The sequence below is a fragment of the Hippopotamus amphibius genome, chromosome 13, assembly GCF_030028045.1.
Source record: "Hippopotamus amphibius kiboko isolate mHipAmp2 chromosome 13, mHipAmp2.hap2, whole genome shotgun sequence".
NCBI lineage: Eukaryota > Metazoa > Chordata > Mammalia > Artiodactyla > Hippopotamidae > Hippopotamus > Hippopotamus amphibius.
In genome coordinates this window covers 25,660,634-25,687,674 of record NC_080198.1, presented here as the reverse complement: position 1 = coordinate 25,687,674, position 27,041 = coordinate 25,660,634, and the positions used below count along the sequence as shown (strand labels likewise).

The following is a 27,041-nucleotide window of genomic DNA, read 5'->3' as shown; positions in this document are numbered from 1 at the left end:
GAAGATGGTGTGTGTGTGTGAGCGTGAGTATGTGTGAGGAGGGTGAGCGTATTTAAAAGTGGGGGATTAGTAGGACATGAGGTCATTAGGGGTGCGATGAGCCTGATTGTGGAGCAAAGATTCACCTTCTATAAAAGGTCGTCGACCCTTCCTCCTCCCCTGCCCACCCCCCAAAGATGTTCCCAAGGCAGGATGAATTCTAATACACTGAGCTACGCAATTGCAAGTTTTCCGTGAGAGAAGGGTATGAGCAAACCTGTGTTTTTTAAAAGTTTGTGTTAAGTTAAATACCATGCTGGTCATAGAGGAGGGGGGCTGAATAGCAGACAATTACAAGTAGTCTGATGAGGAACCAATAAGAAGAGTCTACACATCACATCAGCTTTTCCTTGAGCAACTTTTCTTGAGTACCAGGCATGAAACCAAAGGCTTCGCACGCATCCCTCATTTAAAGCTCACAGAAATCCTATGAGTGCAATGTTTTTATTCCCATTTCAAGAGAGGCCCAAGGTCATCATGGCTGGTGAATGGCTGAGCCAGGAGTGAAACCAGCACTGTCTGATCCAGGGCCTGGGCTGGCAGTCACCACCCCACACGGTGCCACAGGAAGGCAGCGGGGTTGGAGCAGGGCAGGGGCGCTTCAGAAGGCTTCCCTGTGTAACATGAGATTCTGTTGTCAGCCAAGCTGCTACCTGCAGGTGGAGAGGTAGGCTGAGGGAAGGAGACGTGAACTTCTTTTTCCAACAAATTAAATGGGAGGAGTATAAGGACATCCGTATTTGGCTAGTAGCAAAGAAATAGGATGTGGATCTGAAATTCAGAGGTCATCATAGTGGATGAGAATATGAAGAGAGGGGAGTGAAAAGAGAAGTTGTGACCTTACAAACCTCCCATATTTTAGGGATAAACAAGAAAAGGGCTCTCAAAGAGAACCCTTAAGAACTTAAGGTGATAGACCTGACCATCAGAAGAGCTCCCATCTAAAAGATTTTGAAATGAATAAATGAGAGGTTTTCCTAACATTTAGAAATGTGGTGGTACTTTTTTTCATGTAATTTTAATGGGGTAAAGAGAGCCCAAATCTGTATCCTGATTAAATGACCATCCTAGAGCCCGACCCGCCTTCACACCAACACTTATTGAGTTCAGCAGGGCAGGTCCACCAAGTCAATGTACTGAGCTGGTAGAATTTGGTCTTGTGAAATATCCTGGAATCATAGATTCTCAGAGTTGGGTACCCAATAAATGAACTTCCCATCTTCCCAGCCAGAAACTTGGGTACTTCCTATGACACCTTCTCTCCACCTCTAAGTCAAAGCCCTCACTAAACTCCATTAAATCCATTTCATTGTCTCTTGCTGAAATCCAGCTGCCACTTCCCTAATCCAGACTACCGTCACTTCTTTTTGACAGTGTGACCACAGTCTCCTACCTGCCCTCCTCATCCTTTCTCCAGGTCTAATTTCCCTGGAGCAGTACGTGTGCACTTGTCATCACATCTGTAATAAAGGATCTCTGATGCCAAAAAGGTATAGAACCACTGTTCCAGGCATTTCAAGTAGATTAATCCAAGCTTTCATTTTTCTGGATTCATAAACCCACCAGGCTCTCTCCCATCTCGGAGCTCTTGTGCCTGCTCTTCTCTCTGCCTGGAAAGTTCTACCCAGATGTCCACATGGCCAGTTCCCCTATTTCCTTCAAGCTTTTACTCAAAACCTCCCTTCTTAATAAGATTTCCCTGGCTACCCCAGCTAGAATTTCAGCACCCACTTCCCCATCACCTCCCTTCCTTTCCTTCTTCCCTGCATTATTTTTTCTCCACCATACTTACCACTATCCACATCACTACATACTTCATTTATTTACCTTATTCATTGTCTGTCTCCTCCACAAGAAAGCACACTGTACAAAAGCAGGGACTTTTTTTTCTGCTTTTGTCTACTTCTAGATTTCTAGGGTCTAGGAGCCCACTTGACACATGGTGGCAAGGAAATGAATGATCAATGATGTTTACTGGTTTTTTGTTTATTCTGTTATTTTTTTTTTTATTGTCCTGAATTATCTAGCTGGTTTTCCTAGCTTTCACTTGAAGTGAATAAGTAAATTCAAATTCTTTTTAAGGTTGGTTCCTCAAATCAAGCTACAAAAACAAACAAACGGAACACTTGATATCTATCATTTTAAGGAAGAACACTGGTATTTTTCTTTAGTTTTGAATGCCAAGCATGGCGGGAGTAGGGTGGGGTGGAGGACTGTTCCATTTAAAATTATGAAAAATGAATTCAGATTTTTCATTTGCAAGGTCTTCCCATGTATTAAATTCATAAATAGCTATTATATATACATACCCAGTGGAGGTAGGTGCTCTCGAGAGACTGAGGTGAAATTAGTCCTCGCATCCATTTTGTATTTAGAAATGAAGAAGTTGGTGAATGTTAGAAAAAGAAAGGTCTCTATTTCATTACTTTTTTATGAGCAAAGTTAATCAAAGCCTCTTTAGGACAGACTCGCCGTTGTGAAAAAGGTCGCCTTGTCTTGTGGAAAATATGTGTATTAATAAAATGCAGGTGGTTTAGCAAACACAACAATATCTGTGGGAAAGATTGCATTTCTTTCCCACATTCATGGAATTAAGTGCCCTGGAGCAACTGAAAATGTGACTCAGAAAAATACTTTAAACTCTTCTTTGCTCGTAGCAGTACAAATCCTAAGTCGGGCATGACCTGTGGGGAGTTAAAAGGCAGTGTCGTGCTCAGAATAACATAGGAAGAAATACCCCAAAGAGCCAGGCACACCGTGCAGTCCAGGTGCCTCCGAGGGAGGAGTTCAGCTGGGCAGCTGCTGCTGAGCATCCAAGAAGCCGAAGCCAATGTCAGCCTTTTCATTAAAGTGCTGTCAAAACTACTTAGACTTAGTTACCACTCAGTCAGCCTCTGGTCCTGAGAGCCAGTGGGTGGCTCTCATTCCAGTCAAGTGGGTTGGCATCCAGCATCCACAATCTCACTTCCTGAAAGGCTGCACCTCTGCCACCAGTGATCTGCTCTGGGAACTCGTTCTTGCAGGTAAGTCCCCTTGTTAAACAATTCCGCCCTGTATCTAGTTCACCTGGAAGGAATAATGCTAACAGTTAATATTTATTGAAGAGTTATCAAAAGTCAAGCATCCTGTAATGAGTGTTTCATATGTGACATCTCAGTTAATCCTTACAAAAGTCTTGGGAGATAGCTATTGTCCCCCCATTTTACAGATGGGAAAACTGAGGTTGAGAGGGTTCAAGGATCTTGGCTAAAGTCACACAGTGGATCATCCATGAAGAATCCAGCACTGACTTCAGAACTACAGTAATTAACCCCTGTGCTCTCTAAGACCTTCTAAAGAATGAAAACTAAGGAGACGGGGAAATGGTAAAGAAGTAACCTCCAAGGAGTGTGTTTCTACCACTTTCTTGAAAACGGTCAGAAAAGCTATGTACTAAACCAGAAACAAGACTCATCCAGTCTCGATTCCAAATGAACACTTCACAAATTGCTTTAAGGGAGCACTAGGTTGGGAACCATTCTTTTGAAACTTTTGGGTAAGGTAGGGGCAGGGAGTTGTCACTAAAACAAAACCAAACAACCAAACAAAAAAGACCTGATGGCCATTCCAAGCCTATAACATAGCAGAGTGCACTTGACATATGATCATTCAATGATCAATGCAAAAATAAGGCAAAAACTAACAAAACATGTGCCCACATAGAAGAAGGATACATAGAAACATAAAACATTTCCAACCTGTAGGCACTTAGTCTACCATCCAATCAAAAAGCATCAGCTCAGCAATATGGTACATCTCAGCTCCCTCTGGGTCTTCAGTGAGAGCATCTCCCCGAACTGAAGCAATTCCAGGTTTCAGAGATCTGTATGTTTCACACATGGCCCCCAAACACAAGCCCACAACCTTATACATACACGACAGTAAGGACACCGCTCAGTGTGGGAGATTTGAATAGTTTATCAAAGATTATTTCCACTCTTGGTGATTTTTCTCATTCCAAAAAAAAACTTAGACCCCATCACTAATTGTGCCTGATTCAACTCTCATATTTCCAACACATTTTAAGTTATTTCTTTTTCCTTAAGCTACACACAGTTACTTTAACAGGTACCATAATTTGGCTTTCAGATTCTCTCCAAATCAGCAAAACAAAATACTTGCAAAATGTTTATTTCCTAGGTGTTTTCCACTAAGTTCAATACTGTTTGCCACGGAGCATAACGCAATGAGGGTAGTCCCTAAAATCTGGAACCACAATGTTACATTACTTACCTCCAAAACAAGGTGTAGCTTTCTTTGTGCTCAAAAAAAACAAAAACAAACAAAAAAACCACTTTCTATTTTGCTTCATTTTTGTAATAGTGAAAAAGATTTTTTTCTTTTTAAAAAAGAATATTATGAGTGGCACTTAGCAGGGGCGGCTCTGCAAACTGGTATGAGATTATTACATCTTCAACTAATTTCTGCAAATTTGTGTGGAATCGGGCCCTCTTTGTGACTAAGAATATCTTATGTAGAACATTCTCCTTTTTAATAGCTCATTTCTTCCTCTCATCAACAGGATACAATATGGCATATAATGAGATCTCATTATAACAGATTTTAATATACCATAGGTCAAATGGTACCCACATAGCATAACTACTCGAGATCAGATTCTAATAATATGCAGTTTTAGCTAAGTGCCTGTTATTGGACTTCCATCAGATAATGTTAGTCCTAATCCCCTGATACTCAGCTCCACAGGTTTCATTAAGCTGTCAGTTTGGGGGGAAAAAAATGAAAAAAGAGTATATGTGTTTCTTCTTTATTTCTATAATATATCTCTGCTTATATCTATTAAAAATATTACTGGACTAGGTGTGGCAGTAATTATAAAAATATATTTGACATAGTTTCCACAAGACATAATCTTCGCAAAGCCATAATGGTTGATGGCCCAGGCTCTGGGCTCAAGCTGTGTTAATGTCCTGCGCCTACCACTTGCTTGCTGGGTGACCTTGGGCAATTTATGTCACCTCCCTGTGCCTCTGTATCTTCACTCGTTAATTGATGGTAATAATAGTACCTACCTAATCACTGAGAATTAAGTGAGGTTAACACTCAGCACCAGTGCCTGGTAGATAGAAATTAATAAGTGCTGGAAGAGAGAAAATAAGAAGAAAGTGATCTTCAAGTTGAATTGGGAAAATGAGACCTACCTGTATGAAAATGAGACAGGGTGGCATTGTGTGCAAAATAGCACGGGGAAGCCCTTGAGAGCAGGAATGGAGAGCAGTGGATGCTGCCGTGGACTGGGCAGCTTTCAGGGAGGAAGTTTCCACATAGACTAGGACCCTGCTTCTCACAGTTTGTCCCTGGACCAGCAGCCCCTGGCATCGTTTGGAAGCTTGTTAGAAGTACAGACTCTCAGACCTACCCCAGAGCTACTGAACAAGAATCAGAATCTGCATTTCAACCAGATACCCAGGTGATCCGTGGCACCTAAAGTGGAGAAGCCTTGCTCTCAGACACACCTTGCTTCTCAGCTTTCAGGCCTGCCATTCTCTCTTATCATACACATTGGCACTTAGAAAAGAATAGCACTGGGGGAAAGGAAGCTATCCTCCCCAAAACTCCCACTGCAAAAATCTGTGAGTGTTACATTCTAACAGTTATATGTTGGGAATATGATAGAACTGACAAAAATGAGTGGAATCAGCTAAATAAAGCAAGAAACATAAGTTATGGTTCCATTAATATTTATGCCTCGACAGGGTACAAATCACAAATATTTATTTCATCCAGACTGAAAACGAAAACCAAGAAAACATATGATGACTCTTTGGGGGAGGGTTTCGGCAGAAGTCCCTGGTCCCCTCAGGCTTGCAAAAAACGTGGATTCGTGCAGAAGGCAATTGTATTTCAATTCCACGAGTCTCCCTGTTCATTCTCACACACACACCCCAGATGACAACACCGTGTTTCCATGAGTTACATGATGCACGCAGCACACATTGCAGACAGACGTACAGATACACACTCAGACTCATCCACACCATGCCGCTTTTTCCTGTTTGCCTTCCTTCTGTCCTTAGGCACCTGCTCAAATCTTGCCTGCCAGAGACACAGAATCTTTGATCTGGAATAGACTTAACAGGAAATGGGATAAGAACAGGAGGAAGAACCGATGGTGAAAATAACACCTATCACTTATTGGGTACCTAGTTGTGCAAGATATTGTCCACAGATTAGCCATTCTTTTTTCATCCTCACAGTAACTCTCTAAGGCCATTAGCTGTCTACTGTTTCAGTTGAGGAAATAAAGACCTACAAGGTCAAATAAACTGCCAAAGGCTATCCAGCTGAGAACCAGTGTGATCAAGACTCAAACTTGGTCTGCCTTCTCCCCAGCTGACAGTGAAGCCAACATCGATGAATCCAATAACCGCCTTTTGGAGAAATGGCTTCTAATTTGTAATTCAAATGTAATATTTTCCCTCGCTTTCCCTTCGTATGATGAGCGGAGAAGTGGCGAAGGAATTTTCTGAAGTCAGGCTGAATTTAAGCTGTGGATGGTGAAGTGCAGGATAATTTCCTCGTTGGTATTTTAGAAGTTCTTCGCTTTAACCATCTGTTGCAGGCTGACAAATGGGTTGATATATGACAGAATAATGGGTCTTCAATTCTAGGAAGGCAGAAGGAATGCTTGAAATATAGCAGCTCTTTTCATGAACCTAGCTGTGCTAACACCTCTTGCTCACTTGCAAAAAAAAAAAAAAAAAAGTCGGTGGGAGGAAAGTGTGAAATATAATCATAATCATTGCCCTAAACAGAAAGTTTCTCACAATTGCCGAAGGTCAAATCCAATAAAATATGCCTATTCTAAAATTATGCTAAAGTTTTCAAATCCAGTTATTTAAAAGGGTATACGGGGGGACAGATATAAAGAAAAATAATAAAAGCAAACCTCCAAAACCCTTCTTTCCATCCCTTTCTTCCAGTCATTTAATTTTTTTATAGGCAGCCAGTGTAGTGGGTTTCTTATATCTTTGAAATAATTTACAAAATGTGAGATTTTTGAAATGCAAATGATTTCCACTCCAAGTGACTCCGCCAAATGTGAAGTCTCTTTCCTTCTTGCATTCAGTGGATATAGATGAGAAGTCATGCCAGGTGTTTGGCTAGGCACAGGGACACAGGAGGTTAAGACTGTTCTGTCCCCAAGGAACTAACATTCCAGTGAACGAGGTTAACATATGAGCAGAATTTAAATAGCACATACTATGTGCCTTCTGAGAATGTGTCAATGACCATCACACTCATCGATCATAGCAGTGGCTTATTCTCCCAGGCAGCACTTCTTCTTCAAATGGCCTTGCATGTCTTAACACAAGTACCAGTTCTTTTCTATCATGTGTCAGAACCAGATTAAATATTCACACACACACACACACACACACACACACACACGGTGGTTGCCAAAAAGAACCACTGACTCAAACTTTAGACTGTATTAACAAAATACAAAATTTTGGCCACATGAATTTAACCTCTGCAGAGTGAATCTATTCTTGAAAGAACTTCAGAATACAGAGTGGGGGGGTGGGAAGTAAGTTATTACAGCTGAATTCATTGTCAAATATCATTGACCTTGTCAAAATCAGGCCATGTCTCTTGAAGGTTCCATCACCTTCACCAAGATCATCATCCCAACCATAAATGCAACAATGAAAATACTTCAGTCTCCATGATTAACGTTTGTATTTATAATCCTCACCCCAATCCTTTAAGGTAGGCACACCTGTTCCATGTTACAGGTGTAAACACTGAAGCCCAGAGAATTTTTAAGTATGTGATTAGGTTTTCTTTATTGTTTCCAGCCATGCATATCAGCTCTTCCGTGTCTTATCAGGGAGCTATCAGTAGTGTAGAATAGTAAGTTAATAATAGGATTATGTTTTCAAAGGAGTCTTTGACAGCCTGGATTTATCTCCTCAGCAGTTCCTTCCCACTCTAACATTATGTAATTCCAGAGAAGGAAGATACACATTTTTTTTCCGGCTTCAGGGAAGGTGACAGCAAGAGGACACAGAGCAGAGTTCAAAGAGGAACCTAAAGTGTTGAGAAGGTGGCCCCTAAAAGGTCTGCTACATTTTCTGAGTCACAGTTTCTCAGTGTAGCTTACTTGAAATAATTTCCTATAAAACGCATCCATTTTTAACACAGGTTGGTGGTGGGGGCAACTTAAATTTATTTAGACAAATTAAGAAATTACTTTGGATTGCCTGCTGTTTTAGCTATCCATGTCTCTACTGTTTGGCATTGTATGGAGGAAAAAAGCTAATTGTGTGTCATGTGTTTTTTAAAAAGTGTGTGTGTGTGTGATATATGTATATGACTCCCAAGTCTCATGTGTATATATATAACTGTGATGGAGTAGTTTTGTTCACATAATAAAAGAACATGGTAGCCCAGGGTACATGTGAGTGATGAAGTTCAAATCTGGCTGCATTTGACTTGAAGCCTGCCACCACGTCACCTATATACTGCATTTCCTCCAGATGCTTCATATATGCTGCCTGACATCTGGTATTTTCCAGATATGTTTACAGTGCCCAGATGTTTCATGTCAGGTAGACAAAGCTGGTGGTTAATTGTCTAAACCTTAGCATTTTCATCTAGCTGGTTCAATGGGAGGCCCCAAAGCATTTTGGAAATGCTAAATAATACCTAAAAATGAAAAAGATTGGTAAGATACTCAATAAGTGTCTCCAAATTTCCAGATTCATCCTTGACTAACTCTACAAATATGGTTTTTCCCTATTATTTTTAAGATATCTAAACTGGTTTCAACAGTTGCCTCACCTCTGGTCTAAGAGTTGGGCATCTTACTTGTTTCTGTACTTTTTGGTAGGTGTATCAAAACCATTATCCAACTATTTGGAAAGAGTGTCATTTTCTGCATAAACTAGCAACTCACCTGGAAACAGTAACAACCCTGGTTGTTTCCCTAGGCTTACGAACTTGTAGAATGCAAGGGTCCAGAAAGGCAGGAATATTCTTCTATCAATATTTAGATATGTAAACAGATCCATCCCAGATCTCTTCACCCCTGGGTCTCACTCTGTTTATTGCTTGGCTTTCTTAAAGGGAGAGAGTTGCAGGTAAGCAAGTACAGAAAGCTGATAGCCTCAGTGGACATGTGGGCCACCAAAATTCCCAATAAACTTCCCCCCCAATAAATTCCCAATAAATAAAGCTTGCCCCCCACCAACTTAAACTTCCCCCTTAGTCCTGACCAATGTCAACGTGCATCCTTCTTGGGCATGGATTAAGCAGGTAGTATAGAGAAGGCCAAAACTCCCTTTACACGCCAATTCGTAGGCCTTCCAGATAAGTCATTTTGCAGTGTGTTTATTATTCAACATGAGTCTGCTTTGAAAACCACCCAAGGGACAAACCTAAAAGAATTCTGGATACAGTCAGATCTGTGCAGCTTTCCCTGTCCCTCTAGACTGCCCAGTGTGCCACGTGCATTTTTGTTTGTTTTAAAAACACCAGGTCCCTTTCCTGCAAAGCCATTATCGCCATTTGTGATACACATTTTTCTGTGGTTATGTGAGTAAAGGTTTCACTCCTCCGAAAGAATGTGTACTGGGACCATGTCTGTTTTTATTAACTACTGTATTCCTAAGACCTGGCATCTAATCGGTTCTTACTAGAGATTTGTTGAATAAATGAATAAACCACCTAATTTGACCATCAAAACCCACTGACTAATACCAATACATTTCTCTATACTGTTGTATATTCAATTATTACGTATAGAATTTGCCTACATATGCATTTGTGTGTGTAAGTTCATTGAGGGCTTACTAGGTGTCAGGCACTAAGCAAATCATTTGATTGAATTAACTTATTTATCCTTAGCAAAAACCCTATGAAAATATACGTTATTTTTTTCATAAATTTATTTATATATTAATTTATTTATTTTTGGCTGCGTTGGGTCTTCATTGCTGCGTGCAGGCTTTCTCTAGCTGTGGCGAATGGGGGCTACTCTTCGTTACAGTGCACAGGCTTCTCATTGCAGTGGCTTCCCTTGTTGTGGAGCACAGGTTCTAGGTGCACAGGTTTCAGTAGTTGTGGCACTTGGGCTTAGTTGCTCTGTGGCATGTGGGAGCTTCCAGGACCAGGGCTCGAACCCATGTCCTCTGCATTCGCAGGCAGATTCTTAACCACCGCACCACCAAGGAAGCCTGAAAATATATGTTATTATTGCTCCTTTTTACAGATGGGAAAATTGAGGCTTAATAGGGTCCCAAAGCTGCTTAGAAAGAGTTGAGATTTGAACCCAGGGCTACCTGATTCCAAAGACTGTAGCGTGAACTACTAGGTGATACTTTCTTTCCTAAAAACCTATATATAAGACCCACCTCACAAATTCTTGGTGAAGATTAAGTAGAATAATGTATGAAAAGTTCTTAGCACAGTGCCTAGCTTATAGTAAGCACCAAATCAATAGCAGCTACTAGCAGTAATATTATTACTACTATTAATTTATTTTGAACAGTTATTAATTTTCCTATATTATTATGGACTTGTTTGGAAATGTTTGTGCTATTTGTAATGAAAAGGTTAGGCTGGATCGATTGGAATTCAGAGCAGGTTGTAAGGAGTGTTTTTAACCTATGATTTACAACAGCATTGCAGCAAGCTACTGAAGACCTTGCATCCATTCCAAGATCGCCAAACAGCCAAGAACACCTCCTTCTTGCACCCAAATTATAAAATCAATTGTCTATGACTGAGCTACAGGGAAAGATGCAGAGGATCTTTTTAAAAATTGTTTTCATAAGAAAAGTTTAAAACAAGAAGAAACAGGAGGCCTCAGTTCCACAGCTGAGCAACCACAAATCAATTGATAAAGTTCTCAGGGAACAGACTGAAAAAGTGCAGTGTGTCAATCATAATCAAATTTAAGAGAAAAAGAAATGAAATCCTACATTGATTCTCCAGCGTCAGCCAGATTCTTCACATGTGGAACCAGATGATCGATTATTACCCAGGCCCTGTAACCCCATCCACTGCAGCTTTCTTTCTGCAAAATCTTGATTAGCTGACAGTGTGACAATAGTGTATCTCACAGTAATAACATAAAACAACCCAGAAAGTGCACGAAGGCAAAGATGTAAACCACCTGAGGGCCAAGAACAGATCTTCTCTGGCCGGTATTTCCGTCCCTACTCCATTTTCAGAACAGTACCCAGCCCAGAGTGGGAAAATAATAAATATTGAACAGATGATTGGGAAAGGAGACAAGTACAATGATGGACAAATGAACGAATCAATGGGATTTGGAGTCAGATCTCAGTTTGGTACCCAATTCCTCTAATTGCTTACCTTCTCTAAGCCCCTCCTCCTACATCTGTAAAATAGAAAAACTAACCCTACTTCATAGGGTTGTGGTAAGGCTTTAACGTGTAAAGCCTACACACAGGCAAAGTGTGTAAAGAACTTGAGCATCATACGGTGGGCCCCCCCATCAAAGCTGATTTGGAATATTATGAAGTTCACCTTCCGGTGAGAGATGCAGACTTTGAAGCTCAGCAAACCTTGGTCGCAAACAAAGCTTAGCAACTTAGTGATTCTGAGACCTCCAGCAACTCACTTAATCTTTCTGAGCCTGACTTTCTCATCTGTGAAGTGGGGTCAATAATAGCCATTTCAAAGTGTTATTATGAGAATTAAATGAGTTATACACAGAATACAGAGTATCTGCTACATAGTAACTGCTCTATAATGATAGCCATAACTATTAATACTACAACTTAATTTTTATTATGAGTCAATAAAATCATGGGCCTCTAAAAGCAACAGAGTGCTTTTATAATAGATTAAGAACACAGATTCTAAAAAATAAATAAATAAATAAAAAGAAGAACACAGATTCTGGAGCCAAACTCTCTGGGTCCGAATCCTGGCTCTGCATCTTTCAAGCTGGGTTTAAGTAATTTATCCCATCTGTAAAATGGGACTCCATATGTCATCCCATTTCACCAGTCACCATCCTGACACATGTCTTAAAAGAGGGGTCAAGTCACACTTTCCCCTACATCTAAGCTGAAAGGTAGCTCCCACTTGGTGGGGCTGTTCCTGTGGGCCCATCCCTTCCCTTGGCTGCCAGTACCAAAAACCCAAGGCTCCCTTTGGTCACAGATCTGCCTTCACACCTCCAGCAGACTCCTGGGGCAATGTATTGGGCCATCCTATCAACCTGCATAAGAAATCCTATAGGCCAGGACGGTTGCGAGAGGCGTGCTAACCTTGTAAAAGCTAAGCTGGAAGATGGCTAGCAGGGCCATCTCAGGCTCAAGTACCAAGAAAAACTGTGACATCAGTGGCCCAACACAAGACAAAGGGCATCCCTTTCAGTGGACCCTGAACATAAATGTGCTTCCACTTGTTGGCTGTGGCTTGGAGTTCTGCTGCCCACAGCACATGTGACTGCTCAACGCTTGAAATGTAGTTGATACCAAACTAAGATGTGCTGGTATAAATTACACACCAGATTTTAAAGACTTAATACCAAAAAAGTAAAATGTCTTATTTATAATTTTATAATATGTGAGATGATAATATTTTATATATTGAGTCATGTTATATAAATACATATAATGTATTAATATAATTAATCACACCAATCTTTTTCCTTTTTTTTTTTTAATGTGGTTACTACGAAACTGAAAACTACATATGTGACTCGCATCTCTAGCTCACATTCCATTTCTATGAGACAACACTGGGTTAGACACTCTATTCCCAACCCAAGATGGGGCCATGCAGGTCTTTTCAAGCCTCAAGCATTCTCTGCCCCACTTCTGTCACATGGGCCACAAATTATTTACTGTTGTTCTTTAAATTAAATTATTTGGTAACGTCAATAAAAGTTTGGTTTTTTTTTAAGAAAACCCTGTACCACTCCTGGATATAGAAATCCAGCATTATAAACATAGAAATAAATCAATGGAAAAATAAAGAGTACTGTATTCTGGCCAGGTACCACTGTTTGCCTGAAGGCTCTGAGCCTGGGGCCAATTTTCTTTGATAGGTAGGTATTAAATATTTGTTAAATAGGTGTTAGAGACATATTAACATCCAGCTGAGACTTTCTCCTTTACTACTCAGATTATAAGAGAACTGTGAAGGAGAAAGCATTTCTTCCTACGTAGCTCAGTGTTATTTATTGCTATGTCTGTGTTCCCAAAATTAGGTAGCCCAAACTTCAGAACACCTGGGCATAATGGAAAACCGCTCACTAAAGATGGAGCCCAATGTCCTGAATTCAAATCTCAGTTACTTATGACCATCTGGACACATCATTTAACTTCCCTGAATCTGTAAAATGGGTGTAATTATCTTCACCCTCATGCAGTTATTGTGAAGATCAAATGATCTTCCACCATAGCATGTTAAAAACTAGACATTCTCTGGAAGTCAGATGCCATTTTTATGTGTTTCAAATGAAATAATGAAATAAATCTGTGAGTGGACCCAGAACGTTATCCCATCCAGCCACTGCTTAGCGATTCTCCCTTTGAAAAGTCCAAAGCTCTTCCATGAGCTGACCTTCTATCTTGCTGTTTGATTTCTGTGTTTCCTGATTCACAACTTCATTCTGGGATTCCTGAAAGCTGACTTAGCAAAGTGAATCCAGCTACACTGAGGTGGAGGGTGACTCGTTGGATTGCCCAGTTTCTGGTATAGGCTCTCGGTGTAGATAGCAGCAACAGAAAAAAGAGCAAACCCATCAAGTGGGAGGTAATGTCATTGCAGTTGAAATACTGGAAATACTTACCATAGACAGAAATGGGAAATTGACTATGTTTGCCAGTATCCAGTGGAGCTGCAGTGTGCCACCATCAGGGAGAGATGGAGACAGGTTTACCTGGTTCTAAAATACTGTTTTCTGTTACCTCTTGATGACTCACTCTCGTATGCCCCAGAGTGATCCAGGACAAGCATCTTTAGTATATTAAATTTCACTCTAGTAAAAAATAAGTTTGCTAACAGTAAATTGGGAGAATTATGGGCAACAAAAAGACACCCAACAAACAAAATGGAAACAAACCACCCAGGCAGCGTGAAGCCAGGCTGCTCCCTCTGCTGAGGAAGCTGTTTTCTTGGATCACTGAGCAGATACTTAACACATATTGCAGAAACACAACCAGATAGTGTGTCTGTGTTCCTTCAGAACAGAGTGAGACCAATGGCTCAGAGCACAGTTTATAACCACTTAATGAACCATGGGCACATCATTCAGCCTTCTTGGTCCCCATTTCTTCATCTACGGTAATGAGCTAGTAACGCCTCCTCTAACTACTTCTTGGTGTCTTATGAGGGCCACATACATCCTAAGTGTGAGAGTTTGGGGCAACCATTAAAGCACCTTTCAAATGTCAGCCTCACCTCTCTATGGGAGGAAATAGCACAAGCAAACCTACCAGAAGATATCTTCAGTGGGTTATTGTGTGCCGCATGATAACCTAACGGTAAATGTTACAAATTTATGTCTAGAGTTTCTTCCATGCATATTCTATCTCTGTCAGATAGACAAGGGGTAGCATTTGTAAACAATTGAAATCTTGACTGCACCATCAGAAGACAGTCACTTCTCAAGTACACGGCATTTACCTCTCTTGGTATAGAAGATGATTCTAGGTGGACCATTAACATGACATTAAATAACATGAATGAGAAAGTTACTCTGCATTCATTTTAACTTTAAGCCTTCTAATTAGGTCATGCTAGTATTTCTTTAATATCCTTCTAACACTTGTGAATCTCCCTTTTAACAGGGATCCTAGGCTCCAAGGCCTTGTGCAAACATCCCCAGCTAGAATTTAAGGTATCTTGTTTTCACTGTATAGCATTTATGTTTGCAGTTTTCTTCTATCTGTGGCAAGTTGTGTTGGTTTAATGTTTATGGTACACATATATTTTCCTTCTGAGATAATCTTATTTATGTAAAAAGGGTAATTTGCCTTAAATGAAATGTTAATAACACAGGAGGTATGTGGATAAAGTCAAAATTGTTCAGGTTGTACCAAAGGACTAAAACTTAGAGAACATCATTAGGTAATTATCTACCTAAAACACACCAAAGAACATCTTTTCTCCCAACTTTTTATAAAGCTCATGATACGGCACAGTAGTCAAGCCAGGCCCTAATCATAAGGAAAGTATTTGATCTGTTTGTGCTTCAGTTTCCTCCTAAGAAAAGTGGGGCTTACCTAAGTACCTCGACTATAAGGTTAATGACGTAAGTGCCTGGCACAGAGGAAGCCCTCTAAATGTGACAGCACGAAAGGTGAGAGCAGCAGTCTCCTAAGACAGCCACTAGCTTGGGACGGCTTTTGATGGACCCTCTGCCCTCTCCACCATGTTATGTGTCCAGGAGGTGACTTGCATGGATCACAAGGGGTTCCAGTTGGGTTTGGCCAATTGGAATGAAACCCGTGGGTTTAAACCATTTCACCTGCCTTCCTTAATCAAGGTTGTTTTAAGACTAGCCTGTCCTCCAAACAGAAGGAACTTGGAGTCAGCTGCGTCTAGTCCCAGCTGAGCTGGTCAAGACAGGATAGGACCAACAGCCCTTGAACTGCGCATGCGCCGGTGTCCGCTAGGTGACCCTTTGACGTCAGAGGGTCGAAAACGCCACGTGCGGAGGCCTGTAGCCCAGTTACGCCTGCGCAGAAGGAGGGTTCTGCGCCCTTTCCAATCGCCTTTCCCCACCACCACGCTCACGCTCTCCACGCCTCAGCCCGCCCAGCTGCCTGGTTCCCCATCCTATAAATACCCCGCCCCAGGCCGCCGCTAGCCGCGTGGGTTCTGGGAGGCGAGTGTGAGGCTTGTTCTTTGGTCCTGCGCTTGGCTCTGTGGCGAAAAAATCTTTACTTTGCTGCAGCCCTAGGCCTGTCGGGGTTTTGGCTTGATGAGCTTTTAGGGCAGAATGAACCTGGTTTGGTAGATTAAACGATGGGAGGAAAGTGGGGTCAGGGGTTTGCTCCCATATCTCTCCCTGAATGTAGCTTCAAACTTAGGCTTACACCAGAAGTCCAAAAACAGTTGAGGCTAATTTATAATATACTCTAGCTAGAATTTTGACATAGTCGCCCCGTTTGTCACACTTTGCTTAGGTACAGAAAACTTGACTAGAGGCTGCTTTCTGAAACCTTTGATGGGAAAACTCAATTCTAATGATATTTATTATTTGGTCTCATTATAAATCCTGGTGCTGCTGTAAGGATAAATAGGGCCACCTGCAGCTCTGTCTGGGAGAACCATTGATAGAATCAGGCAGTGCCTGGATCACATTGCCATGCTGTTTTTATTGGGTCTAATTATAAAATATGTTCAAAAATATACACGCTTACATAAAACAAAAGTTGTCTCTAATCCTTCCGTTACCACCTAGTAAACTCCTATACGAAAATTTATAGAACCAGATTGGGACCGTCTTGTATATTCGTTTATTCTTTCTTTCATTCCTTCTCAGCAAATGTTGCTGGTACCTTTTCTGCCAAGACCCAGCAATAAGCAAGGTAGACAAAGCCCCTGTCCTCATGGAGCTGACATCATATTGGGGAAAATAGACAAACATACACATTTTCACTCCTCACAACCATCCAATGAAACAGATACTGTTATTATGCCAACTTACAGAGGGTTAAATTGAGGCTTCAAGTATTAATAGTTCAGCAAATTGCCTAAGGACACACAACTAGTAAGTAGCAAAGTCAGGATTCAGTCCCAGGCCTATCTAATGACAGACCTGAGCTTTTAACTCAAGAGATACCTTAGTACAATATATCATCCCTCTTTATAAAATGTTATTAGAGGGCAGAGGGTTGGATTAGATCTCCAAATAACATATTTACTCCAAGGACATAGATCCTGACTTTAGTCATCACGGTTGTTGATGGAAAGTGATTCATTACTATTTTGGCATATTTAATTTAAGCAGGACCTCAATCTTTTTAACTTTCTCAATGCACTTGTTTTAAATAAAACGGTGAATGCTCCTTCAGGGAGACATGAAAAGCAGTATAGTCAGACTCACAGGTCCTGGAAGCAGATGGCCAGGCTTAGAATTCTGCCTCCCAGCCCCACACACACACACTAACTCATGACTCTGAGAATTTTATTTAAACTCTCTGTGCCTCGGTTTCCTCAACTGTAAAATGGGGACAGGATTAGCATCTAGTTCATAGTGCTGTTGTCAGGATAAAATGAATGAATACATGTAAACTTGGAATAATACTTCACATAAGTGCTCAATAAAAGTTAGGTATTATTACTAATATTTTAATAAGTAAGTAAAAACTTTGATCTTATTTTCTCCAATTTCCAAAAGAGGTTTTCAGATGACTCGGTTCTTAATTATTTCCCCATCCTAACAACCTTTTAAAAAGTCTTTCTAATTATGATGAGCGTGGATAATGACAGCTCCTGCCTCAGAGTTATAGGGTGTCTCTGGCTGCTAACAAATAGTTATCTCAAGAGAGCACAGTCCGTATTTTGCGATTTTAAACCCCCGTAAGACCTTGTTCAGTACCTGGTGCATAACTCAAAAATACTGTCTGACATGGAAGCAGCCTGAGTGTCCAACGGATGAATGAATAAAGAAGATATGGTGTATATATTACTCAGCCATAAAAAAGAGTGAAATAATGCTATTTGAAGCAACATGGATGGACCTAGAGATTATCATACTAAGTGGCGTAAGCCAGACAAAGATATACATTATATGATATACCTTATATGTGGAATCTAAAAAATAGTACGAATTATTCGTAAAGCAGACTCACAGACATAGAAAACAAACTGTGGTTACCAAAGGGGAAAGCGGGGGTAGGGGGGTTGTTAGGGATAAATTGGGAGTGTGGGATTAACAGCTGAACACTACCAAATATAAAATCAATAAACAACAAGGATTTACTGTATAGCACAAAGAACTATATTCAATGTCTTGTAATAAACTATAATGAAAAAGAGTGAAAAAAAGTATAACCAAATTACTTTGCTGTACATCTGAAACTAACACAATATTGTAAATCAACTATACTTCAATAAAAAATAAAATAAGAATAACGTAACATTATCTAAATATATTTGCCCCTAAAAAAAAAATTACTGTCTAAATAAATGTAGGATTGGATGAATGAAATAAGGTACCAGATTGAACATGAACAGAAAGTTGTATCTGACACAGTCAACCTGGCTTATTTATTTGTAACTGTTCCTCCAATTTCTAATTCAAACCCCAACCCTTGAGTTTCTTTATTCCAAATGTTCTTACTAATGTTGAAACAGTGTAGACACTGTATTTCTTTGCCTGTTTGTTTATACCTCCATCTCATTCCAGAAACAACTTCAGATGACTTAGAAAGACATATAAAACTCAAGATGAAATTAATTAAAAATGAGAAGGAAAGAAGACAGGAAAGGCAGGATAGGTATATAAAACAAAGTTAAGAATAGGGCTAAAGATGCAGAGAATGGACTTGAGGACATGAGGTTGGCGGTGGGTGGGGAGGGTGGAGCGGCAAAGGGGAAGCTGGGACCAAGTGAGAGAGTAGCATAGACATATTTACACTACCAAATGTAAAATAGATAGCCAGTGGGAAGTTGCTGTATAACAAAGGGAGATCAACTCGATGATGGGTGATGCCTTAGAGGGCCAGGACAGGGAGGGTGGGAGGGAGTCGGGGGAGGGAGGGGATATGGGGATATATATATAAATACAGCTGATTCACTTTGGTGTGCCTCAAAAACTAGTACAAGAGTGTAAAGCAATTATATTCCAATAAAAAGCTTAAAAAAGAGAGAAAAAACAAAGAATAAGGCTAAAATACTCAGGCTTCTTAAACAAATTAGGGGGTAACAAATTGGCCCTATATTTTCTAAAGCCAGCAATGAAATGGTCAATTGGTGAGTTACGTAATTTGCAATGACCCCTGGATGGAAAGAGACCTATTGCTTAGAAGACGCAGCCACACTTAGCAGTGGGCCCTCTGGAACATTCTCATAAAAGGCACACCTAACAAATATCATCCACAACAGCATCTTTAGAGTGTAAAAATTCCTTCAGTGCAGATCATGGGATCTTGATGAAAAGTAATTCAGTCACAGCATGAGGGAAAGCTAACCAGAGTAAGTGAGATGGACCACGGCCTTGGATAGAAAAGAAACAGATGCCAAGTTTTCTACTTTGAGGCGCTTATCATTTAGAATAAAAAAAGAAGTCTATTTCTGTGGCTATGTCAAAGTTACTATTTTTCTTTCCAGATCAGTGTTTTATTACCTAGGTAAACAGGATACAACATCTTTATAGTAGTCAAGCATAAATACAGTAAATCTGAACAATTGTCCTATGTTAGAACATGATCTGCTGACGTCTCGGAGGTGCCTCCCACCGCCACCATCTCTGAGTCACAGGAAGGTTATGAGAAGTAGGCCCCATCATCAGAAGCATAGTAAACCTCCATGAACATTACTAGTATTATTTATTTTCTAGAAATATAAATATAATATCACAAAACATTCTTTTATTCGTTTTTCAACATGGTTCCAATGCTCTGGGGTCTTAGAATTTTCCAAAAGGCAAACCAAAGAGTTGTGCAAATGGATCAATTTGCTTCTAGAATTCACTGTTCTCCTCCTGTTTTATCTTTCTGTTTGTTTCTGTAGGACTTCATCGTCACTGTAGCCTTTTCGTTCTTGTGGTTGGTGGGTTCATCAGCTTGGGCAAAAGGACTGTCTGATGTCAAGGTGGCTACGGATCCCAAAGAAGTATTGTTACTGATGTCAGCTTGCAAACAGCCATCCAACAAATGCATGGCTGTCCACAGCCCTGTGATGTCCAGCCTAAACACTTCTGTGGTATGTTTCCCCCTATGCTTTACCTCCCAAATCTTTGTTTGCCAATCGTGGCAATCAGAAAAACATCTCAGGAGTCTCTTGGGAATTTTTGTCTCTGAAACGAGTCCAGTCTAAAAGGTGATAGTTCACTCCACGGGCAAGATGATCCTTTTGGCCTTCAAGTTTTCTATTGTCAGACCCCATGAACTTTAATGCTGCCAGTTACAGAGCTCTTAATCAGAGCCCAGCGGGTACTGGCAGCTGTTGCTTGGATGACAGTCAAGTTGAAATTCTAAGCCAGAAGCAGATGTAAAATCTGAACTTTAAGGCTGAAGTCTGCCAGAAGTTATAAGGAATGTTTAATGGCATAGAGGTTTCCTGAGAAGAAAACATTGTTCAAGACACACATGGTTAGAATACACCCAGTTGATTGTCTAGAGAAAAATACACAGGCCCAGTAGGGTACAGATAGAAATGCAAAGTATAAAAAACGCCTATAATAGTTATGGTAATTTTTTTAATCTGCTCCACACTCCTGGTTTAGTTGCTTGATAACTTCAGAAAAGCTGAACTATATTCGTTGAACAAAGTCACATGTTATCATCAGGTGTATGGCTCTTACAGCGAGACAGAACACCTGACAGATAGCAGAGCCACTAAACTGGATTCTTATTTCATGAGTGTAAGAACGTGTGTTATTCCAGAGAAAGAAACTGTATCTGAGAGACAGAAGCTATCATGGTAGCAAAAAGCAGTAGTTACCAAACAATAGAGGGCCCAATGGTATGTGTCGAAGGACTGACATTCTTTAGCAACCCTGAAAAGTTAATGACCTTTGCGTCAGGGTTAACTTATGTTTCTACAGCTTTCTAGAATTTAATCTGAGAAGGCATTTAAGAAGGGGCAAAGGGTGGCTAATCAGCTGTTGGTGGTTTGACTGTGAATCTTGCCTTAGTGATACGATAATAAACATTGAAATAAACTATGTAGTAGGGTCTCACTGTGAGTTTCATTTATTTCTGGCCGCACCTGTGGATGAATACTTTGAGGTGTGCATTAAAATGCATTCTACTGCTTCTGTAGTTTGTCTACAGGCAGTGCTTAATGAAAATTATTATAACCCTGATCTCAGAATCTAAGAGAACAAAGATAAAATCATTCAGGGGGTTGTTAGTTCCTCTAGTAAATTATGACATCCTGCACGGCCCATTTCATTCTGCTTCCACTGTCTCTAATAAGTTTAGACTAGGAGATGCAAATTTTGAATGAGAAACAACGTGACGTATGTCTGAAAAAATCAGAAGAGGAATGGATGGAAAGCAGATTATGTCCTGTGTGGAAGGGCAGGTCTGGTGGTGTTCTAGTTTTGGATCTATATCTGTGTTCTCCAGTTCCTGGTGGCAGAAAACTCCATGTAAACTGGCTTAAGCAAAACAGTCTTCATATCCCTAAAATCCATTCTTCATATCCCACTTCTGGTACCAGTGTCTATATGGGGTGTAAGGATTGGGTCACAAGTAACAGAAACTGATGAACCATCCATTGTTTCTACTTCTGTTTCTCCAGCTTCACCAAAGCAATCTTGATTGTCCTCAGATAATCTAGATTTCCTCTCCCCATTCTTTCTCATGATATGCACTGTCTTTTTCAGTCTCTCTTTCTGTTGTCCCACATCTAGGCTAGAATCAAAATCCTTACTCTGATTTCAGCTGCAACAAAATGTCAAGAACACATTCGAGGGCTCATGTGCCCCTAAACTGTGCCCGGCAAGAGATCTGTGATACCTCTGTGGTGACAGTAAAGACATCACCACTCCTAAATAGACCCATAACAATGCCTTGTTTATCTTCTTACTTTTAAGTTGCATTTCCCTGATTTCTAGGTTCTTCTCAAGCATCCCTTTTTTAGAAAGCAAGTAACATGAGGGAAAAGGAGAGACCAAGGAATAGAAAACAGATAAAATTATAGTCCTGGGCAGTGCCATCCCTTTGTATCTGAAAAGATTCCGTGATCATTTTTTCTCCTCATATATCGACCTATACTTTCAGAGGTGTAATTTAATCAAGTACTCCCCTTCGATGAAAAACATCCTAGTTATTGTATGCATGGTTAAAAGGCCTTGTGTGTGAATTAGAGTTGTGTCAGTGATTACCTAATTCATTCTGCTCATGCAGCTATTATACTATAAGTACCTTATTTATGTTTTGTATCTCCCTCAGCAAGGAGCCTAGAGTATGGCACAAAATAATGTGAAATAAATCTCAGTCAACGCTAAAGAATGGAATGGGAAGAGGGAAGAGGGGAGAGAGGAAGGGAAGGAGGGAGGTCTGGATAAACCAGTCTTCAGGGAGATCGGTTAGGAGACTAGATGCTCAGTTCTGGCTCTTGACACCTCAGGAATACGGCCTCCCTGTCAAAGCCCTGCTTCACTTTATGCCCCAGCAAGAGTCCACTGAATACAATTCATGGAAATATTTAAGGAAGTGATTCAAAGCATAGCTTAGCCATCAGTAAGCCTTTACTAACGTGTCCAGCACTGTCCAGCTGCTTTACACAATCCTCTTTAATCCTCACAACTGTCCCCCAAAGAAGGAATAATTGTCTTCATTTCATAGAATTTAAAAAAGGCTGAGGTTCAGAGGCTAGCTGCCTTGTCCAGAATCATAAACCAAAAAAATCACAGAGCCAGGCCACTCAGATTCCAAAGCCAGCGGGGATGGCTCCAAGGCTTAGACTCAGTGCACCCTGATCCCCTTGCTGCTAAAATCTTGAAGCTTGGAGCCCATGTTCCAAGCCCCCAAATCCCTCCTCTTGACTACCTAGCCTGCCACTCCCACCCCCAGGGCGCTCTGAAGCATCCCACCATCCAACAAGTAAGAGAGAAATTATTTTGACACTGCAGGGGACTTCTAGAAGCCTACTCCAGAGCTATGGCCACTGCCCACGTGCATTTTGATTGGGTAGCGTCATGCTGGAGTGGCTATTAAATATGCTTTAATGTCATCACAGCTTTGTGTCACACTATTGTTGTCTCTCTCCAAGAGGGGGCTGTTAAAACTGACTGCCTTGCTTAATTCCCAGTCATCCAGTTTGCCGTGGAAGAGGCTGCAGAACAACTGTTCTATTTCGGTCTCTTACAGCAGCAATCAATTCTGCTTCCATCAAACACTCAGGCCCCAGGGAAGTGACACCTGGTCCTCTGGCTCACCAAGGACACCCTTCTGGAGAGTGAGAGGAGTTTCCATAGGAAAGTCTCACATTCAGTTCTTGAGAAAATATTTCACACCTCTCTGCCACCTGAACTTCATTCAGAGTGTGGTTTGGACATTCAGTTCTGACTGTGAGAGGCTCAGAAAGTACAGCTGTTCAAAGAGGCACAACCTCTACATACACTACCCTGCACGTGCTTGTCTGCACTCCACTGGTACCATTGCTTACTCCATATTTTTAGGTTGACTCATTTTATTTATATCATTTCAATAAATGGATAAGTAGTAACTCTAGCGTTGAAGCGAAAGTAACCTTATAAATTAATGCACCATCATTAAAATGAAAATACTCAACCCTGTGTCTCCTGAAGATATCTTACACATCATGAAGGTCACCTCACTTGGGGAGGTCGTGATGGATTAGGTAGGGGCTCTGTCTATAGAATCAGATGGAACAGGGCTTGTCCCAGGTCTGCTATTAACCACACTTTGCGACCTTGAATGAGATCCTTATCTTTGCTGAACCTCAGTTTTCACATCTTTAGTATGAGTATAATAATAGCACCTTCTTTACCTAAATGAGTGGATATACATAAAACCCTAACATGTAGTAAGCCTTCATTAAAAGTCAGATATCCTATGGATAAAGAAGATGTGGCACATATATACAATAGAATGTTAGCCATAAAAAGGAATGAAATGGAGCTATATGTAATGAGGTGGATAGACCTAGAGACTGTCATACAGAGTGAAGTAAGCCACAAAGAGAAAAACAAATATCGTATGCTAACGCATATATACGGGATCTAAAAAAAAGGTACTGATGAACCCAGTGACAGGGCAAGAATAAGGCTGCAGATGCAGAGATTGGACTGGAGGACACGGGGTTGGGGGGGGGCGGGGGGTGAAGGGGAAGCTGGGATGAAGTGAGAGAGTAGCATAGACATATATACACTACCAACTGTTAAATAGATAGCTAGTGGGAAGTTGCCGTATAACAAAGGGAGATCAACTCGATGATGGGTGATGCCTTAGAGGGCCAGGAAAAGGGAGGGTGGGAGGGAGTCGCAGGAGGGAGGGGATATGGATATATATGTATAAATACAGCTGATTCACTTTGGTGTACCTCAAAAGCTGGTACAAGAGTATAAGCAATTACATTCCAGTAAAGAGCTAAAAAAAAAAAAGTAAAATCCATGTGTGTATGAATTAAAGTACTACTGTAATTACAATAAAAATTAAAACTAAAAAAAAAAAGAAAAGTCAGATATTCTAAATGAAATAGTGACTGCAAATGCAAAATTGGATGAGGCCTCCATATTGAGGTGAAAAGTGACCTTTTGTGAGGGATTTTTCTGAAAGTGAGATTTTTCTGGGGTTTCTGTCTAGTCTATCAACTCTTTTGCTTTGATTCTCCTTCAGGTCTTTGGATTCTTAAACTTTATCCTCTGGGCTGGAAACATCTGGTTTGTTTTCAAGGAGACCGGCTGGCATTCCTCGAGCCAGAGATATCTTTCAGATCCAATGGAGAAGCACTCCAGTGGCTACAACCAAGGAGGGTACAACCAAGACAGCTATGGGTCGAGCAGTGGGTACAGCCAGCAGGCGAGTTTGGGGCCATCCTCGGATGAGTTTGGCCAACAGCCCGGTGGCCCTGCTTCTTTTACCAATCAGATTTAACAAGGTAATGCTGGCATTCTTCCGAAGATAGCCTCCCCACCTTCCATGTCAGTGGCAGGCGAATTTTTTAAGAGTTTCAATCAATTATTAATGCAGGGAGTGTTGAATGTAAAGCAGAGATCTGTAGTCCTCATTAAAGCAGAAAGGCCTGGGTCGTGATGAATGGTACTTAGAGATGAGATGACATGAGAGATATATTATTCATTATAGATGGCTAATTGGAGAGTACCTTGTTATATACACAGATACTTTTATGGTCGTTTTGTCTGCGTGTTGAGATAGTAGAAGCATTTTGTAGCTTAAAGTCTCTAGTATGTAATATGCATAAAGTAAATTAAATAGTGTTGTTTTCTTATGCTTTTTGATGCGAAAGGCGTTTTCCTGATTTCTCTCAGACACTTTGGTGCATCACAACCTGCATGCATTATTATTTTTTAGTTGCAGGCCCTGTAGGATTGTGAATCCCTAAGTACTGGGTTCAGACAATTACTGTGTATTTTTTTTTTTGATGAATCGATGCTCGTATATTTAGTGCATGAATAAGCATTTTCTCACAAAATGAACATCTGAACTGTATTTATGAAAATTTTCCAGTTTGCACCACGAATTTGTTAAATGGACGTTTAAAGAAATATATTCACTACTTTGTATTCTTGCAAACTTGTCTCTCTGGCTTTATCCAATTCTGAATGCATTATAACTAAGGTTTGGGGTTTTCTTTACCCTGATTAGTAGATGTTCAGTGCTGTAGATGGTAATTACCCAATATTTATTCTATTTAGTTAGCTAAATATTTACATTCTTGTAACTTTCTATGGTGTTTTGTGGCTTTTATCCATGGACCATGAACAATGGGCCCAATAAACGTGAGTGTTGATGGAGTTTTGTTTCCTTAGGATGATGGAGACATAGGTATCAGACACCATAGTCAAGATACTGTGCTGATATATTAATTTATAAAGGATATTCTGTGGCACCCACACTACCAGCGACACTTTTAAGTCCTATTTATTTGTCAAGTTAATATGTCCTAGATCCAATTAAAAATTCTCAAGTCTCGGCTCAACTTACAACGTCTGATTTGAATGTAACTCATAAATTAAAAATGACTTCCATGAACCACTCTGTCTTCTCATTAAATATCCCCCAGCAAGTATTCATTATCAAGAAAATGTCAATCTTCGCTTCTTTGTTTGAACTCAATTGAAACACCAGGGCCCAACAGGGAGGGCAAGCTGAGCGTCTGTATTTCCAGAATAGAAGTCGTTATTGATGTATAAACTCATTGTGTGATCTGTGATGTTGGAAACATTTTAGCCCAAAACAGCCATGTGTCTTAGGTGATATGTGTAAACCGTTTCTAGATCCTGTTGGATAAATCTGTATTGTGATATCTCTTTGACCCTAATAAAGTTATTGCATACAGTGCTGGCTGGATAATGGAGAATTACAGCAGTAGAACCTGGTGAGCTTGAACAATGAGAGAACAAAGGTTAAGTGCACAGTCTTTCCAGTCTCTCACCCTGTCCTTTTTTTATGAGCCCAGGACTGTTCTTTCATTGATTCCATCATTCTAGGACCTCCTATGTAAGCACTGCTATACAAGGCACTGGGGATATGATAGCAAAAGCAGAAACATGCCCCAGCTCAGGAAGCTTACACTCTATTGAGGGGACAGACAGTAAAATAATCATACCTCAGTTACACTGTGTGCAACAAAGACACAGGATTCCATGAGAACGTTTATCAGAGGGACTCAAACTGCTTAGGGGGACGTCAAGGAGCTTGAATCTGCCTCAAGACAGCACAGAGTTTCACAAGGACAAGGTGGGAGGGAGAGTATCCCAGGCAGAGAGTAGCCCTGCAAAGCGCTCAGATGGCGGGAGACAGGGTGGATATGTAGGGCACAATGTGTGAGGGGGGCTTTGAGAGAAGTGTCGCTGCTAATGGGTGTCGGGCCGGGCGGGGGTGGGGGGGGGGGAATCCTGCCTGGGGGCCATGATCAAGAATTCTGTCTTTATCCTAAAGAAGCTAAGGGAAAGCATTGAAGGATTTAAACAGAGGAGGGACACGATGAGATTAGCATTTTGACAAGATCTCGGTGGGTACAGGATAGAGTGGAGGACATCCTGGGGATAGGAAATAGCCTTGACCTAACCCCCGTTAGACGATGGACTAGGAGTGGGAGAAGGAGAACTGGCACAAGTT

At 40.7% G+C, this 27,041-nt stretch overlaps 1 protein-coding gene across 2 annotated transcripts in view; it reads left to right on the top strand.

Annotated features, from left to right (window-relative positions):
• SYNPR (synaptoporin) overlaps positions 1-26,258 on the top strand; it is a 300,920-nt gene extending 274,662 nt beyond the window's left edge. The window contains exons 4-5 of one of the 2 annotated variants that reach the window (XM_057706222.1): positions 19,774-19,965; positions 24,576-26,258. In XM_057706222.1, coding sequence (XP_057562205.1) covers positions 19,774-19,965; positions 24,576-24,833 — 450 coding nt within the window. In that variant the 3' untranslated portion in view covers positions 24,834-26,258. The remainder of the gene's footprint in view (positions 1-19,773; positions 19,966-24,575) is intronic. The other variant, XM_057706221.1, reaches the window with a different exon arrangement.
• The last annotated feature ends 783 nt before the right edge of the window (positions 26,259-27,041 follow it).